The 19,919-nt window shown below is 42.5% G+C and overlaps 1 protein-coding gene across 9 annotated transcripts in view; it reads right to left on the bottom strand.

Moving 5' to 3' along the window:
* EXOG (exo/endonuclease G) overlaps window positions 1-16,403 on the bottom strand; it is a 59,597-nt gene extending 43,194 nt beyond the window's left edge. For all 9 annotated transcript variants that reach the window (XR_006337457.1, XR_006337454.1, XR_006337455.1 and 6 more), the window contains exons 1-5: window positions 16,167-16,403; window positions 14,493-14,642; window positions 11,873-12,012; window positions 10,123-10,199; window positions 8,004-8,118 (exon numbers count right to left, since the gene is read on the bottom strand). Coding sequence is in view for 1 of the 9 variants with exons in the window: in XM_043885607.1 (XP_043741542.1) it covers window positions 8,004-8,118; window positions 10,123-10,199; window positions 11,873-12,012; window positions 14,493-14,642; window positions 16,167-16,329 (645 nt within the window). In the remaining 8 variants the exon portion in view is untranslated. The remainder of the gene's footprint in view (window positions 1-8,003; window positions 8,119-10,122; window positions 10,200-11,872; window positions 12,013-14,492; window positions 14,643-16,166) is intronic.
* Window positions 16,404-19,919: the final 3,516 nt, after the last annotated feature.

Raw genomic sequence — 19,919 nt, 5'->3', positions numbered from 1 at the left:
TAACACTGTTATGAAACCTGTTCAAATTTCCTTCCAATTGGCCTAAGAGCCATTATCTGTTTTCTGAAGAAGAAAACGTGAACATCCATTTCCTTAATGGCCTCCAATAAAATGACACAACCCCACAACACGATCGTGGAGCTCCTGTCCTCCCAGGCCCGCCCTTCCTCAGTAAGAGGCCTCCCTTCCCGACCAAAACCTCCAACTCGGGCAGGCCCCGCCGGGAGCCCAGCTAAGACAGGGACGAGAGCTGGGGAGGATCCGCTTCTGCCTTCCCCAGCTCCTACCCACACGCACAGCCCCACAGCCCTGAGGCCTCTGCTTACACGTAGGGAGGCCCCGCCATGACCCACCACAGGGCGCGGGGAAGGCCCGCCCGAAGCAGCGAGCTCTGTGACGAGCCGTCCTGGAATCAGTACAGGCGGTTGGTCAGGGTGCGGCTTAGAGTAAGGTTTAGGGAACTGCACAACCTACATGACCCCCTCCAACAAGTCACTGATGCGTGTTCCTCACAGACCAGCACACACACCGCAGTGAACCCGACGGAGGACACAACCAGCCCACGGATCACCAGAGATGCTCACTCAAGAATGCAACTCAGAGGAGCTGTGCCCGGCTGCAGGAAATACTAAAGGAATAGGTAACAGGAGCTGAAAGTAAACACACTTGTGCTGCTCTCAAGAAGCGTCCCACGGGGGGAGACGGCAACAGCCAGAGTTCCCACGGCAGGTGGGATGTGGTGAGATGTCAGTGCAGAGCATCAGTGCCTGCGCTGGGGGTGGGTGCAGAGGAAGCCAGGAGCCAGAACGGAGGGCGCGGCAGCAGCGGCGCCAAGGTTTACAAGGAGGGGAGTCTAAATGGCCTTCAAGCTGGGGAGCCAAGAGTTAAGCAAATCCTTGGTGCCGCCTGGTGGACAGCCTCCGTCACTGCAGCACAGACCTCAGATGGCCACTATGATGAGCCTTCAAGACCAGTCACTTAATTATTTTCTCTCCTCATGGACACTTTGTTTACACACACAAATGACAACTCTCAAAAATAATTAAGAGGTCATGCCCGTGTGCTGCCAACCAGGGTTTCTAATCAGCCTGGTTCATTAAATTCTAGGCAAAAGTAAAGAAGCTTGACATTTTAAGATTCATTGTTTAAACTCATGGAAATCTATCATTTCTATTAGATTTTTTAAAACTCTCACCAAGCTAGGGGGCCTCCAATACTGCTTTTGAGAACCTGCATGGACACAGGAATTCCTAATAAGAACCACAAAGTGTGACTCTTCCACCCATGATCTTCTCACAATATTTCAACAACAGGGGGGTAAAATATTCTTCCCAGAAATAAAGAGAAAAATAGAAACTCAGCCACTCACTATCTGCTCTGATTCAATCTGCTTTGTTCTCAGAAAGTAAACATGTTTAACTTGTCTAATACAGGAACCAGTATTATTTGGAAATTCAGAAAACTCATTGTTTCTTCATTGAATTTAAAACTTAAAAAAATAAAAACCCTAATATTTTAAACTTCTTTGTAGACAACTCAACCTACAACATAAATTCTTCCCACTTTCAGGAAAATCGGAAGACCTTCAGAAAATGTTTCTAGAAAATAGGGCACCAAAACAGAACAGTTCAGCAAATTGAAACCCCAGAGACCTAAGGCCCTGCACTAAGTTGCAAGTCACAGCATCTTCTTTTTTCATTCATAAAATGGCTGGTAACAATCCCCAAGCAGTCCGTCTCTGAATAGTTCTGTAGACACAAAGACACATTAATTTAAAAAAATAGAAAAAATGATTTTGAAATCAGCAAGGCCTATGTAAAAAGATATTTTTGTAGTAGACAACATTCAAGAGACAGGAATGTAACTGCATTTGGCACAAAAGATGGTTCTGCACTGGGACAGGCGAAAAGTGGGATTAAGCAAGATGAGACCAGTTCAACATGAACAAAAGGGTTTCAGGAGAAGAAAGTAGGCTGGACACAAATGATGCCCTAAACAAACAACCCAAGGGCTTAACCGATTTATCAGTAAATTAGCAGTAGTCCTTTTCATATAATATTTAGGCATAAAAATACTTTACAAAGGAAATTCTTGGTGCTGTTAAATTACCAAAAAGCACTGACCTCGTGTCAAGGCTGTAATGAAAACTGGAAATCAACCGGGAGTGACAAGAAAATACTATATAATCAGAAAGCTGGCACTCACTCATGACCTGAGATACGTTTCCATACCTGCCGGCCTGAGCTTGTTTCTTCCCACCCAAGAGTTGGAGATGACAATTTGCTCCCCCGTCTCACCCCCAACTAACTCCACACACACAAAGCTGGGCCTTCACGCTGACTCTGTGCCAGAGAGACTGGCCACAAACACCACCCAGGCTAAACCTGCTCTCTCATGTCATAAGCACAGCATCACAGGGAAAAAACATGTACCCGCAAGACAGACAGATGTAATGTATCTGGTTACATTCCCTCGGTAAGAGAATAAAAAGACATTCCAAAAATAAAACTGTTAGACACATCAAGAGATGAAGCCCTTAAAACAAAGTCAGACTAATCAAGTGAAAGAAAGAGACCATGATGGTGTGATAAACAGGGAATCCTGACCTGAGCGGACAGAGGGACAAGAAGCAAGAGAGTCACGGGGTGGGGAGTCAACGGGTGTGGCCGCCCCGTGTGCTACCTGTGAAGCCACTTTGGACGCTCAAACCCCAGGAGACCATCCTTCTCACACTGGGCACCTGCCCTGCGAGGGGGCGGGAGATGCCAAGCCAGTGGAACAAGCACATCTTCCCAGACGGTCACTTCTGCTGAGTGATTTAGGATGGGGGTAAGGAAATATATATATTTATAGATTTGCCTGGTTTTTAAATAAGACTTTTATTTTTATTTACTTTTTGACCCCAGCCTGTGGCAGTGAGAGCGCTGAGCCCTAACTACTAGACCACCAGGAAGTTCCCAAGACTTTATTATTATTATTTATTTATTTTGGCCTCATCACATGGCGTGCAGGATTCTAGTTCCCTGATCAGGGATTGAACCCGTGCCCCCTGCATTGGAAACATGGGAGTCTTAACCACTGAATCCACCCAGGGAAGTTCCATAAGGAAATATTTATCCAATAAAAGAGCTGATTTCAATTAAATAGATAAAGAAATTAAGACTGCATAAAGCTAAAATAGATTTAAAAAAACAATTGCTGATCACATCAGCTGACACCTCGAAATCTCTGAAGGCATTATTTTCAATTTCCTCCCCCTCCTGGAATTAGTGGAAGTTTGGATAATGCTGTAGAAGAAAAAAAGACTATTAAGCACTTCTCACAGGACACCACCACTGCTGAGCCGTCAAATCTAAAGCTCACTTTCTTGCCAGGACAATTACAATGTTCAGGCTGGAATATTCAGGTATGTTTCATTTGCCTGGATTCTATCTCTTCTTGAAATAGGCACATGGCTGACCTAAGCTATAATAAAGGGGGTGATTGTGATTAGAGCTGTCAGATGACTCACTTCTGATAAAATCACTGCCTCTCATCTTCCCGCGGGCTCACGTTCACTCCAGTCCTATGACGCTGCAGTTCTTTCCTACATATTCTAGCAGACATTTCTGCCTGGCTAGAAGGAATCCTCCTCTTGGCCCGTTTTCTGCTCTTATTTTGCACGCCAGCAACTATCACTTGTAACCTCTCCAACCACACCATGTTTCACCTCCTGGCCTTAAGCTTCTACATATGAAGAGCAGAACCATCCCTTCACTGGAGATTTATGAGAGCTTAAAGAACAACGCTGTGAATGATGGGCAATTCTCATACAAGGAGACAGACCCACGTTTGGACTTCCCCCTTGACAATTACTAGCAATGTCACTTGGACGTGACCCCTTGAAACCTCAATTTCCTCCAATAAAAGAAGGTAATCCCTACCTGTTTGTAAGAGCTGTTTGTGAGGACTGACTGGGATGGCATGAACAAAGCTACATACATACCGGGAGGTATACAAGGCCCCTGATAAATCCCAGGTCATCTGCTCCACTGCCTCCAAAGTACACATACTAGATACACATAAAGCTTCGTCACTAGATAGAAAAGTAAACAAATACATTATTTTTATTAGCTATGTTCTACTAAAATAAGTTCAGAGTATAGTTGTAAACAAGAAGGAAATACTAAATGGACAGATTTAAGAAAACAAAACATGAACTGCCATACGTAGGTGCAAAGCATTCCCTGGGAAACAGGATCCATGATTCAAATACGTATTTATTCCTTGAGAGGAACAGACCCACTTCAAGGGCTGGGCGATGCCATGTCCCCTTTCTTAGCATCTCTTAAGGACATGGTTTTACCCATAATGGTTTTATTACAAATTGCCGGAAAATCACCTGAATTTTTAGTTGGGCATTCAGGGTGAGCATTTGCACCTGATACAAATCTTACTTTTTTTTAAACTTTTTTTTTGAAGTGTAGTTGATTTATAATGTATTTGTTTCAGGTGTACACACACATAGATATTCTTTTTCAGATTCCTCTCTATTACAGTCATAACAAGATATTTAACACAGTTCTCTGTGCCATCCAGCAGGGCCTTGTTTTGTTTTGTTTTTTAAGGGCCTTGTTATTTATCCTTTCCTTTTGTCTTCTTCCCTAGACAAGTGCTCTAATCCAACTGCCTGAGGGACTTACTGTTTCTGAGCATACACCCTACTCTCTCCTGCCTCTTCCGCTTGCCTCGCTTTGCCTCCCATGTCTGTTTCCCTTAGCCAAATTCACCCAAGTTTATACGTGTATAGATTTGTATGAATACATATATTTTTAGCCCAACGCAATTCTTAAAATGGGGAGCTCTGAGACAATTTTTCTAATTTAATTTACTAACGGATCATATTTTCCTTTCATGCTAATAAATACACTAAAGATTTTTAAATGTAAAATTCCACCTGAAGTCAAGTTTGATCTCAAAAATGATGCTGGGCTTCCCTGGCAGTCCAGCGGTTAAGAATACACCTGCCGTGCCCTGTAATGTTGTGCGAGGCCTCCACAACACTGCGGGTGTTCAGAGCTTCAGCAAAATCTGAGTGCAAGTTATTAAGTAAAAGAACGGATAAAAGTTGTTGACTCAAAGACATTGAGAGCGAGCGAGATGACTTCCATGATGTGAAAGAGAGGAAAGAAGGGGAAAAGTATCCAAGAACACAGTCTGAAGCATGTCATTTATAATTCCACGTACATTCCTCCCACGTGACAAGTACTTAAAGATTTGCTGAATTAAAAGATTTGCCAGGGTGAACATGAATAAGTCCTATCAATTACTACAGACATGGAAAACTAATGTTACAGGTTCAGAGGCCCCGAATCTGAAAGAAAAGGCCTAAGACTGATAATGCTTTAAAGCAAAAAAACAAGACTGTTACTCAGAGTACACTCCTCAAGAAGCTCACCGTGACTGCCCTCACACATTCATCACCATGACACCAATTAGGGTCAGAAGAGCTGACGGGTCTCTTCTAAAACTCTTTGAGAATACCTATACACGCCTGTATGGCATTCACTGATCTACTATTTAGTAGAAAAAGCAAGGTTAAGTCTTACTAGTGGTTAACTTTGTATAACCCAGTGTAATAGGATTCTGGTATACAAAAGATATACTAAAGAGGTATATACATTTGCTTCATTCTGAATTGCAAATTTAAAATGTGTAAGGATGGTATATGAAACACTTGTACACCCTTCACCTGGATTCATCAACTCTGAACATTTTGCCCAATTCCGTTTATCACTCAACCTTTTTCTATGTTTTCTCCTTAAACCTTTTGTATTTCTTAAGAGCAAAGACATTCACTTACATAATCAAAGTACAATAATCAAAGTCAGGAAATTTAACACTGATAAAATATAATTATCTAACCTACAGACCTTAAATGTTACCAGTTGTCCAAATAAAGTCTTATTCAGCAACTTTTGTTTTTCTGATCTAGGATCTGATCTAAGATAACACAATGCATTTTATTTCATGTATTTTAGTCTTTAGTCTCCATTCATTTTGAACGGTTACTATCTCAAGCCTCTGTCTTTGAGCACATGCCTCTGTCTTGGAGGACACTAACATTTTTGAAGAATGTGAGTCAGCTATTTCATGGCATGCCCCTCAGTTGGGGTTTGCCTAATACTTCCGCATGGGGACACGCAACAGTATGCATCTTGGGCAGAAATACCAGAGGTGATACTGTGTCCCTCTCAGCGTGACACACCACAGGTACAGTTTATCAGGAAGTCTCTGTTGCCACTCCTTCACTCCCACAAGCACTTCTGGAACACTCTGAGCGTGTGACACCTCTGTGGACACCTTATAGACCCACACATCACTGCTCCTCAGAGCCAGACAGGCTGATCAAAAGCCAGTCACGGGGGACAGCATATACCCTAAAGTTGTTTTTATTTTCCTAACTGTTTCTCAGGTCATTCAGTTTTATCAGAGACCGCCTTAAGTAACTATGTAACCTAACAGGTGGCATCTACCAAACATCTGCTCCCTCCAAACACACCCACTCTTTGGCTTCCCAGGACGTCCTTCAATCTCGGTTTACTGACTCGACCACTTCTCTTATTCCTCCTTACCCCACTTCGTTCCTGGGCACGCAGTACATCTCACAGTACATCGACTCAGCCACCCTCTTGGCAGAATCCTTCATCTCACCCATCAGCAGGAGCAGTCTACCTCTCTCACACCACTGATCACACTGGCATATATCTTCATTCTCCCTTTCCTTTAATCCATAAAGTTCTCAAATGTCATGCATGTTAAAAAAAAAATTTTTTTTTCACCTTTAAAAAAAAAAAAAATCCAAGCATCTAAAAGAAAAGCTTTTCCTCCCATTTATTCAACTAACTGGGCTTCCCAGGTTGGCTCAATGGTAAAGAATCTGCCTACAGAGCAGGAGCCACAGGAGACATTGAGTTCCATTCCTGGGTTGAGAAGATCCCCTGGAGAAGGAAACGGCAGCCCACGCCAGTATTCTTGCCTGGGAAATCCCATGGACAGAGGAGCCTGGTGGGCTGCAGTCCATGGGGTCACAAAGAGACCTAAACGACTGAGTGCCTGAGCACATATTCAACTATTAATAACTGCAAGCTGGAGGTCTTCCTCAATGTTTCCCTCTTCTTCACCCCAAAAACTGAATTCGTGATTAGTCTTTACTGTAGTTCTCTATTTCTGCTCACTCCACCTGCTTGAGTCCAGCCCGTATCTATAACGATACCCAAATCCCACAACTCTGCTGTTGATTCTAAGTTCTGAGCTCACACCGCTCCATCTTCTGGAGTTCCCATGCTCCCCTCCTGCCTCTGTTCACTCTTATTCCTCCATCAAGATCTAGCTCAAAAATCACCTCCTCGGGGGACTTCCTTGGGGGTCCAGTGGTTAAGACTGTGCTTCCAATGAAGGAGCTAGAGTTCAATCCCTGGGCAGGGAACTAAGATCCCACAGGCCAAAGAAAAATAAATAAATCCCCTCCTCTGTGAAGTCTTCCTGACCCTTGCAAATACGGCTGGTCACTTCTTTTTGACACCACTCCATCTATGCATGTATACATCAGCTCACACTGTAACATAATCAGCTGATAACAAGTCTGCCTCCTTTTCTAAACTGTGCACTCCTTGAAGTCAATGGTTGCTTTTTAACCCATCGTTATATCCTCTATGCCTGTCATTCCAACTGCTCAATAAATCCTTGTGAATAAATGAAACTAAAAAGTTGAATACAGAGACTTCCCTGGTGGTCCAGTGGCTAAGACTCTGAGCTCCCGAGGCAGGGAGCCTGGGTTCAATCCCTGGTCAGGGAACTAGATCCTGCCTGCTGCAACTAAATATCCTGCATGTAGCAACCAAGGCTCCGTGTAGTCAAATAAATAAATAAATATTTTTAAAAATAATAATTCTAAAAAGTACAATACAGAATGAGATTATAATCTCATGCACAGAAGCCTCAATGTTAAAACATGTTTCTACCTGGTAACTAACTGTTTTCTTTCCATCACTTCCAGTCTGAGGTAAGGTCAGCGGTCCAGACACGATCCAAACATCCTCAAACCTCTCTGTCAGTTCTCGACAGTACATTTCTATTCTGAAAAACAGAAAGCAAAAAGATACATGATAGTCTCAAACCCAAATGTAGAAAAGCAGCAAACCCTATCAAGTCCTTAGAAGCGGTTACAAGAATACTGAATTACAGAAATCAATGTAAACAGGTGAATATGGCATAAAACATTAAGAAACAAATAAGCAACATTCTTCCCAGTTTGCTGTATGAAAAAACTTAAAAAAACACATGCATTTATACAACTATCTACATTTTCCTGTGTGTCCATTCAATGTAAAGTTTATGACTACAATTTTGTTTTGCTTCCTCCCTTATTTTTCTATACCAGTAGTTCTCAAACTTTATTCAAGAATTATGTATCATTTCAACAAGTTGATATTTTTTATGTAACTACATCCATTGTAGGACAATCAGGTTTATCCTAGCATTTCTTAAATACTGTCACACTGTATTAATAGCAATGAAATATTAGTAGCGTGAAATATTATTAGTAGTGTAAAATATTAGTATTAGTTTTAAATAATTAAAAGACCCCCTGACATAACTGAACAAAAGCATCTGAAAAATAGGGAATGCCTAGATGATTTTATACAATAGTTCCTCATCCACAGAGAATACATTCCAAGACCCTCAGTGAATTCCTGAAATTGCAGACAGTACCAAATCCTATTTATACTATTTTTTCCTATACACATATATCCATGATAAAGTTTAATTTATAAACTAAACATGGTAAGATCCAATAATAATAAAATAGAACAATTATAACAATATGCTATAATAAAAGTTATATGGGTGTAGTCTCTCTCAAAATCTTACTGTACAAATTCATCCATCTAAACTAAGCCCTTATCATGCTTAGTGGCTGTAATTTATGCAGCTTGAGATGCAACAGCAAAACTAGATGAGTTTTTTCTTCACAATTTCATAGATAAAAAGATTCCTTCTTACCTTACATCACAGCAATTTCAGCATACAATTTTTTTTTTCTTTCTTAACTCAACAACTTTTACCTTTTCACTTAAGGGAAGCACTTTACAGCCTCTCTTCAGCCAATCCAAGTTGCTACCATCACGACTCTCGCATTTTGGGGCCATTAGTAAGTAATGTGAATACAAGCACTATGAAAGTGAGATGGTTGCTGACCAACAGGTGGGATACACTGGACAAAGGGAGAATTCACATCCTGGGCAGGACAAGGCAGGAGGTACTATATTTTTTTTGAGAAAAATCTTTATCTTTTTAAAAAAATTTTAATTTATTTGGCTGCACTGGGTCTTCATTGCTGTGCATGGGCTTTCTCTAGTTGCAGCAAGCAGGCTCTAGGGCTTGGACTCAATAGCTGTGGCCCATGGGCTGAGCTCCCCACGGAACGTGGAACCATTCCTAAGCAGGGACCAAACCCAAGTTCCCCGTACTGACAGGTGGGCTCCCAACCACTGATCACCAGGGAAACCCGGGAAGCAGTGGGTTTTATCAGGTCACTGGGCGAGGCACCAATTTAAAACTTACGAAAATTAATTTCAAATAAATAAATCATATTTCTGGAATTTTCCACTTAATATTTTTGGACTGCGGCTGATGGTAAATAACTGAAACAGCAGAAAGCAAAACCACAGATAAGAAGGGGCTACTGTAGACAGCTTCTATCAAACACTGGTCGTGGTTGTGTTCAACGGTATGTTCTCAAAAGGCTCAGCAGCTCTTTAAATACAAACAGAGAAAAATACAGAGCCCTGTGCCTAATGCATAGTGTTCCACTGCGTCAGTAATGTTTCCAGTCGTTTCTTCCAGAACTTGACTTGTGACCAGTGGAAACAAGACCAAAATGGCCAGCTATGGATTGAAGTCTATACTTCCATAGAAAACTATCCCAAAATCCAGCAAAGAACACTAGTCCAAAGCATTTATCTTCCGTCCTGTTAGCATTTGAAAAACAAAAAACAGAAGGAACAGCTGAGGCACACATTCTCCTGTCATATCACTCATCTCCCACAGAATCACATTTTAAAAACTCTCCCTGCTCACCTGTTCCAATATCCAGCATTATTATCAAAATTCTGAGGCACAATGTTAGAGAGGTAAAAGGTTTCAGCCATGGCTTTCTGTGAAAAGAAACAAAAACAGTAACACGCACTGAAATGCCTTCCCCTTTGAGAGAGGGAACCAGTTCTTTAGTGAAACCATAGCCCCAGGCAATTACAGCTGCTATTTGCTTAGATACAGGAAAGCCACAACTACTGCCCGACAGAAAGCTCAGTAAGGATTACCATCAGAATAAGGACTGTAACAAAAGAAGTAGTTTGGCGTGCTAGCTTTCTTCACAATTTATTAAATTCATACATGTAATGTAGACTATATGAACAAAAAATTTCCACTATATAGCTAAAAGGTGAATTCTAGTGTTAAGTCTCTGGCAAAGAGTTTCTCAACAAAGGTCATCTTTCAGGAACACAGCAGTATTTAAGTAGTATGGTATAAACACATTAGTTCAGAAGTGGTACCAAAATTTCCTGTTCTTTTGAATTTCTGCCCACTGTGTGTTCATTCAGGCTTCCCTGGTGGTTCAAACACTAAAGAATCCGTCTGCAATGCAGGAGACCGGGGTTGGATCCCTGGGTCCGGAAGATCCCCTGGAGAAGGGAATGACTACCCACTCCACGATTCTGGCCTGGAGAATTTCATGGACAGAGGAGCCTGGCGGGCCCATGGGGTTGCAGAGAGTCAGACACGAATGAGCAACTAACACATTTTTCAGTGTTCATTCCCCTCACGCTTCTGACCTGCATGCCCAAGGCTCTGTCATCAGGTTTCCGTGATCTACGCTAACTGCCAAGGTCACCAAATACTCTTCAAAAAGTGGCTCTCAGGCTTACATGCACACTGACATAACCTACAGAGCTTCAAAAATGTGGATGCTTGGGTCCCACGCCCTAGGACTCCTCATTTAGCTGCTCTGGTTACAGTCTGGGTACCAGGATTTTTTAAGACTTCCCTGCTTCTTATAATGAGTATCCAAGGTTGAGAATCACTGTCTTAAAGACAATAATCACCAACAGTTCATGTAATAAATCTCAACGTTAGAAAAGTTATTTCTCTCCTTTTTTGGCATAAAAAGTATCCTGAACTAAAGGAGGCTACAGAGACATGACAACTAAATGTAATATGTGACTCATGAATAGATACTGAATTTTTTTTAAAAAGTTGTAAATGACATAATTGGGACAATTTGGCAAATCTGAACGTGAACTCTATACTAGATATTATTGTACAAAAACACATTTGCACAATTTCTTAGTATAATGATACAACTTGATATACATTCAAATATCCTCATCCTTAGATAATATAATCTCCCAAACGATCTACCTAGGCATGAAGTGTTACCATGTCTGCAATTTACTGTCCATGATTTAAGAAAATTTATAGATAAAGGTATCAAGATGCATTTTCTGTCCTATCCTCAACTTTTCTCCAAGTCAAAATATTTTTGCTGTGCTCTCAACTTTTCTACAGGTCTGAAATTTTTCAAGATACAAATGAGTGAGTCGTTTAAGCTCATATTGGCTTTTGCATAGCTTTTAGTTTTCCTCCCTCAACCCCTTTAAAAACGCTTGAGCATCTGAGCAAAGAAAAGAAGTATAATCAGGAAGAAAACTACCAAGTTGAGTATGAAAATTCTCAAGGGTTAGGGTTTGGGTCTTAGGTTAATTTCCAAGTCCCATGGAACGCATAATACCAGCCCTGTGTTCCCATCCCTCCCGAAAAATATGCCTACAGTTGAGAATTTGTTATCTCCTGCTGGAGCCATGTGGCCTCGGGACCACCCACTGCCAACATAGTCCTCGTTGAAGGCACTGAAGGCTGGAGGGATGTTGGGATCCGGCTTGAATTTACAATGTTTTCTGTCTGCATCACCTGAAGAAAAAAGACACACCATGCTCAGTGGACAAATCTCTCTCAAGATTCGCTAAGCAAGGCAAGCTGCCAGCTGGTATCTCTTTGAGCAGCTAGCAGGTAGTATCAATCCTTACTGATGGCATGCACGTCTCAAGTTCCTGGGATAGTTCAGATACTTCATTTGAGTTTAGCAAGAACTAAGTCTTGCCTTCAGTCCCCCTCACCCCATAAGGCTACAGAAACAAAAGCAATATGGCTTTAGTTTACCAGGACCACTCTGACCCTCTCTGGATTCTGGCATTCCCCCAAATATTGGCCTGGCAAAGCTCTATCATCATATAGGCTCTTCATGTATTTTTTTTTAAGTGATTTTTTTTCTACATACTGCTAATAACATTTCTTGTTTTTGGCAGGAGAGTTAACCTAAATAACTTAGCCTGTCATTACTAAAACTGTGAAACAAATGCTTCACACTAAAATCAAGGAAATCACAGGTATATTGCTTCTTGTTTTCAAATAATACTAATTAGCTCTATTTCACCTCCTCAAAACTATACAGCTCACATGATTTACATTATGAAACACAGTGCTTTTTCTTAGATACCTTGGAAAATAATAACTTAAGCGCAAGATAAAATTAGTAAAGCTGAAATCCCATCATGGGTAAATTGTATTTAAAGGAAATTTATCAGGCTTGAGACTAAATCACGTGAGTTTCTCTTGATGTCAATTTATAATCAGGGACTTCCCTGGTGGTCCAGTGGCCAAGACTCCATGCTCCCGAAGCAGGGAGCCCAGGTTCGATCCCTGGTCATGGAACTAGATGACACATGCCACAGCTAAAAGATCTTGTGTGCTGCAGCTAAGGCCCAGGGCAGCCAAATAAATAACTTTTTAAATTTATAATCAATTTCACTTGCTATGATGAAGTTTACACTTAACATCAGTTCCCTTCTAGCAGTATGCATATTCCAAAGTGAGAGTGAAAGTTGCTCAATCATGTCCGACTCTTTGTGGCCCCATGGACTATACAATACAGTCCATGGAATTCTCCAGGCCAGAATACTGGAGTGGGTAGCCTTTCCCTTCTCTAGGGGATCTTTCAACCCAGGGATCGAACCCAGGTCTCCCACATTGCAGGCAGATTTTTTTACCAGCTGAGCCACAAGGGAAGCCCAAGAATACTGGGGTGGGTAGCCTATCCCTTCTCCAGGGGATCTTCCCAACTTAGGAATCAAACCAGGGTCTCCTGCATTGCAGGCAGATTTTTTACCAGCTAAGCTAGCAGGGAGGCCAAACATATTCCAATCCTCCTGCTATTCTGCAGGTTAATGTGTACTTTATGAAGACACACACTCATTTTAATATATTTAAACACTGTATGCACTATAAAGCAATGGAGAAATAATTTGTAAATTAATTTGTAATTAATAGCAAATTAAACGGCAAATAAGGAATGGAAATAAAACAAGTCTGACAAAGTAATAGTCTTCATACAAAAATTTCCTACAAAATTCAAAAAAGAATATGCCCATTGAAAACGGTAAAGAAAAATTCACAAAGAAAGAATAAATCACAAAATATTAACCCTCAAAGTGAGGGTTAATTAGCCCTGGTAACCAACAAACAGTAATGGTGGGAGTGTAACAACAAATAGGACAGTGATAGTGGGAGTGTGAACTAGAAAGGCTACCTAGAAATCAATCTAACAGTAAATAGCAAAACCTGGTCATCTTGATCACAGGAATGCATCGAGACACGAGGACATGTGAACAGACGCATGCACCTGCCTGCCTCTCTAATCTCAAATCACGTCCTCCCTCCCTACAGCCAGGCTGGCCTTCTTTTAGTTCCCCAATGGAACAACACTCTTCACATGGAGGCCTCTGAAGAGGCAGCTTTCCCGTCTGGAATGTCTGTCCCTGTCTGGAATGCTCTTCTCCGTATCCCGCTACCCACCCAGCTCCTCTGCCTGGGTAACTGCCATCCACTCTTCAGGCCACTTTCTCAGAGAAGCCTCGCTAAGCAGTATCAGGTTCTCCTGCTATAATCTCTCATCATATTCTTTATTGTTCCTTAATTACACAAACTCAACTTGCAATCACTTTTCCTCCAAAACAGTTGTTGCCAAGTATAACTACACGTTCATGAGTATTTGATAGGTCAACCAAAGTGTCCTGGGAGTAGAGACCATCTACTCTGGTCACTCAGAGAACCCCAAGGCCCAGCACAGTGCCAGGCATTTAAAGAATGTGTGTGGAGGTTGTGAATGAGTGGTGCTCACGGCAGCCATATTTGTGACAAAGCCTCCAATTCATGTGTCAAGATACAGATCCTCTCAACCCCTGAGACAGCCAGGCAGGGTCCATTTATCTAGTGAGCCATACAAACATTTTCTACAAGCGCTGTAATGTATAAAGGGTTGAAATTATTAATAACCCTCCTTGTTCTCAATTTGGAAAGATCTTTCATCAACGCCTTTGCTTGTAACCACCTACCCATTATCTTGCTCTTGGATATGTGTTCAAGAACCCATCTAGGCACCCGCTTTGATTGATCATAAGACAAGGCATGGTTAGTGTAACACCTCGTCTCTGTTCCAGTTAAAGGGAATCCAAATTGTTCCAAGACAGCCCTTTCCGAAGAACCTAAAAATGAGAAAGGGTGCAAAAATAACAGTTAGTGACTTTTATTAGGAACAAAAAATAATAACGAAGGGGGTAAGACAAAGGACTGGGTTGACCATCACATTAACCAGGTGATCTCATTTTTGCAATTACTTACAAGGCAAAGAAGAGAGTAAGCAAAATACTAGTTTGGCCTAAAATCAACTGCATAATTCTATCCAAGTAAACTGTAGCTATTTCATTAACTGTTATATAAGAACCCGATTTCACTGGTCTTTCACATCGAATTTTCGAATCTCTGCACCACACAATGCAGTGTACTCAAGAAAAACTCCTGTCGTCGATATAACTGAATGGGAGGCAGCCTACCTATTCACCATGCTTTAAGAGTTAATGTGGGGACAAAAGCACAGACTTTTAATTTTTTTTAAGACCCTCATTCAGGGACTTCCCTGGCAGTCCAGTGGTTAAGACCCCAGGCATCCAATGCAGGAGGTGCTGGTTCAATCTAGGGTCAGGGAACTAACATCCCACATGCCTCGCAGCAAAAAAAAAAAAAAAAACCCAAACAACAACAAGATCACCTCACTGACACTCTTCCTCAATGTTCTGGTACTGAGGCAGAGATGTATGCTGCAGCAAGACAGTGGTAAAACTGGCACAGCTTTTCCTAGTGGGAGAAAATTCCCTGTCCCTACTGAACAGGGAATCAGTTTCCGAATAACCCTCTCTCGATGACCTCTCCAGGTTTCAACTCACCAGAGTAGCTCTCTCGCGAAATGCCAAGTGTCAGAAGGAGCAAATGAAATGCGCGTGTTGGAGGCAGAAATGAGCATGAGCTCATTTACTTTGTCAAACATAAGGTACACCTGGCAACTTGCAGATTTACTGGCGTTGAAGAAGGCTAGCAGGTGTTCTTCATTTAAACAATGATCAAAGGAGGACAGCTCAGGGATCTGCCAGAACAGCGCTCCCTAACCTTTTTGGCATCAGGGACTGGTTTCCTGAAAGACAATCTTCGCAAGGACCCCGGGGGTGGGCCTATGGTTTCAGGATGATTCAAGCTCATTACATTTACTGTGCACTTTATTTCTATTATTATTACATGAGCTCCACCTCAGATCATCAGCCATTAGATCCCGGATCTTTGGGACCCTTGTGTTAAAACTATGGGGTCCTTCGTTCATTCATCTATACTTACTAGACGCCAATTATGTACCAGGTACCGGGCCGTGTAAATGGTGGAGAACAAAACTTAAAAAAAAAAAAACACGGTCCAAGCGCTTATGGAGCTAACAATCAAGGGGCGGACAGAAGACAGTGGAAAACACGTGTGGGGATCAGTACTTGGGGGACAGTAGACCCCGGCGGGAAGGAAGTAGACGGAGCGGGCAGGTGAGACGCGACGTGCGGAGAGGAGGCAGAACCAAGAGACTGGACAGCGGACGAGCAAGGGCTAGGCGAGCGGCGACAGCAGCGTCCGTGGTTACGGCTCCCGTCCGAGGCAGCAGCCTGGACTCGAGATCCGGGGGCCCACACACTCACCGTCCGGCTCCCTCACCACCACCGCAGGCTCCGCGTCCCGACTCCGGAGGAACTGCACCACCACGAGGCCAGTGCTTGCAGCGCCCGCGACAGCTCCGGCCACGAAGCCTCTCAAAAAGCGCCGGGACCCTCCGAGACGGGAAGCAAAACTTTTAGCAGCCATCTTGCCCGAGACGCTAGCCTTTTGCCGCAGCGGGTGCACGCGGCAGGTCGGCCGCTTTAAAGCCAATCGCAACCACGGGGCCGAGACACGCATGCGCCACCTCGAGCCGCCCGGCGCGGAGGCTCTCCCGGACGCCGGAGGCCGGAGCGCAAGCGCGCGCCCTCTGGCGGCAAACCTGGAAGCCCAGGCGCACGCAGGCTCCACCTCCAGTCCACTTGGACCGGGTGATGCGTGAGGGCTTGACGCCGCGAGGGCTCAGTATGTGCACATAAAATCCTTTTAGAACCACTTAACAGGTGAGTACACCACTTGCACATGCTTACAGTTGGGTCCTAAGAACCGAGATTCCAACTCAGATCTGATTCTAAAACCAGCGCCACATTAGGTGTGTTCATGACACGTGGCTTTGTAGTCGCATGGTACACAAATCATAACTTCCGAAGGCAGCTTTGCACCGCCTAAGGAGTTTCTGGACAAGACAGAACTCGATGGTAGTTTACGACCCTGAATCACAGAACAAGGTTTTGGATTCCCACTCAACCACTTTCCACCTGCTTCCTCTTTTGAAACAAGATTAATAATAGTAATACTTCTTAGACCCTAGGGTTCTTGTGAGGATTAAAGGAGATTAAGCATGTAAAGTGTCTTGAGAACCTGAGGCATGTTAAATGCTGTTAATATTCGCAATTTTTTAGCTCTACTTTCTATATAAAATCCAGATTGCTGAATGCTTGCTAAGAAAGGATATATTATATGCACTCCCACTCACAAATAGGTCTTCACTTTACAGCATAATCTCTAGCATTCCATGTGGCCTTAGTTCACCAAGCAGGAAGCCATTGCTAACTTAAATGTAGACCTTGTTTTGACAGTTTCATGACTCCATGCCTCCTCCCAGAAGTACCTGTCATGAAGTCATTTTGTATCATCCCCTGGGCCTCTGACACTAACTGGTTTAGCTAGGTCAACCAGAACCTTCCTAAAGATTTTGAATCTGGAACTTTCTCCAGGTAGCAAAGCTGTGACAAGTGGAACTCTGGCACCTAATAAGGCCTTTTTTCCTGCTAAGTAATCAAGAAGCAGGTGCATCTAGTTTTGCACAGAACACAAGGGGATCAGATGCTGAGACATAGGTGAAGGTCTGTAATGCTGACCCCGTTTCCAAGGCCCCTGAAGAAGCCCAGACACATCCTGCCTTTACCCAGAGCTGGGCTGGCCACTTGTCCCAGGATCCTTCCAGCAAAGCCTCCTGTTTGTTTAGTGGTGTCTGGCATTTGCAGTCAAGAGTCCAGACAAATACATCCAGGCAGCACTAGTTATCTGTAGATTTCAAAGCTGCTTCCACCAGAATTTAACAAATATACACATTCACTTAAGAGGTATTTCTTAAGGCCCTCCCGAGTGCCATGCAGAGCTAAGCACTAGAGGGGAATGGTGGGTGACTTCTCTTCCACATCCTGCACTTGGAAACAATGGTGGACCCCATACTGGGTTCCAAGAGTCAAGAATTAGAAGTAAAGATTGCCTGACTCTGGGTAGGGTGCCTCCTCTGGGCCTGTTGGCCTACCTTCAAAACGAAGGACTAGTAGTTTTAAAACTGTCGTCAGGGGAACTCTAGTATTCCATAGGGGTGCTTGAGAAGTAAGGGAAGGAGGGGCAGGCAGGCTGAATGGCCCCTGAGCCTTCTTCTACTTGCTCTTATGGGCAAGCCTGCTTTTATGAACTGGCTTGTATTTCCATTTCTTTTTTTTAACTGAAAAAAATTCCTTTGCTGAAGAGAAAGCAACCAGATGGCCCCTGCAGTCCAAACTTCCAATGTTGTTAGCACCAAGGTCTTTATTCAAAAACATTATTAGCCTTTCGTCTTCTTCTCCTTCTCATGATTAAGGACACTCACTGATAAAAGGTGAACTTCCTAACACTTAAAAGGACAAAATGGACCCAAAACTGAACAGGTGGTTCCTAAATAAACGGCCCCTCCCTTCATCAAAAATTGTTCCCAAGTGTTCCAAGCAAGTTATTTAATCTTCATAATAAAGTGAATAAAAATGCACTGACCCCACCAGAAGGATTCAAAGCAGTTGTTTCTCCACACTTAGCAAGTGCTAGTCACAGGCCAAAAAAAATCTTTTATCTTACTGCAGAAAGCAGTGAGGTGATTTCTGAGTCTTTCCTGCTTTATTAGGTAGAAGAGACTATAATTATTTTATTAGCAGGGAACCATGTTTGCATCTAGTGAGGTTAACTCCAAAACAAAAGACCTGACTTGCTGGTTCACATCTGGCGAGGTGTTCCATCACTTTTTTATTTTTTTTTTAAAGCTCAGCAAGTGACCCGGGTACTCAACCATGTTTGGAAATGGCAGCACTTGTATTCCGCAGCAGTCCTGAGTATAACGTTTCTTCTGGGTTTCTCTGCTTCACTTACAAAAATAGTGCTCAGGGCTGTCTGCCAAGCACATAGGACTGTGGGGTAGCGTTGCGTGAGGAGGTCTTGGGGATTTGCAAAACACACCCCTGCTCTGCAGGAACATATTCAGATGGTCCACGAAGGAGATGCCCACTGTATCTCCAACTAAGTTCTGAGCTTCTGAAGGGCAGAACTGGACCTGTGCTTAGTCAGCCATAGACCCCTGGCAACCTGGTACCAGCCATTAACAAGTGCACGTGTCCCCAAGAGGAACTCACAGAGGTGCTCAGGTTGGCCCTGTAAGTGGGAGAACAGAACCCCCCTGCCATGTGATTAAGAGAGACCACAGGGTTTTATTATTATTATTATTTTATTTTCATATACAAAAAGATAAAACTTGAAATAGTTCTAGATTTTTCCTCCTATTCTGTTGGGGTGTGGCTGCTTCTTCACACGGGGGGGAGGGGGAACTACATTCACATCGGTTTATTTGAGGACCCAGTGCAGAGTTTAAGCAGCAAAACCCCAACTTAGCAGATCTAATTTCAAACTTGACACTCATTTCTAAAATTACCACAGTAAAAAGGAACAAAGATCCACTGCAAATGAATGAACTATGATACAATTTTCTTTCCAAAATGTCTTCATTTTGCAACTGTAATTACATGGATGTCTGCTTTAGGCCATTTTAGATGTGTGCAGGTATTTAACATATATATAGGTGTATTTTATATATATATAATATATATATATATATATATTATATATATATAAATCAGCACTTTTCAAATCCAGACAGGGTAACAGCAACAAGCTTAACTCTGTGTGTGTGTATATATATATATTTTAAACATGATACTTTAGTATAACTTTTGTTAATTCAGTAGTACAATCTATTTCTGTTCTACAAAATTTTTATTGTATAGCTACAAGGGTGAAAAGTGACCTATTACATTTACATCTCACATATCCTGGTACACAGTACTTATTGAATTTGAGCCAAAAACAAGAAGTCTTTAGTTTTAGCACTTGAAGAGCTTCCTCAACTTCTACTGTCTGAAATCATATCCTAGTCACATTTCCAGAGTTTGCAAATTATTCATCATTGTAAACGGCGAGAAACAGGTGAATCCAAACTTTTAATTACAGTTTTATATACAAGTTAGATAACACAGCTCAAG

This window comes from Cervus elaphus, chromosome 24 (assembly GCF_910594005.1).
Source record: "Cervus elaphus chromosome 24, mCerEla1.1, whole genome shotgun sequence".
Classification (NCBI taxonomy): Eukaryota; Metazoa; Chordata; class Mammalia; order Artiodactyla; family Cervidae; genus Cervus; species Cervus elaphus.
This window is presented reverse-complemented; position numbering and strand designations above follow the sequence as displayed.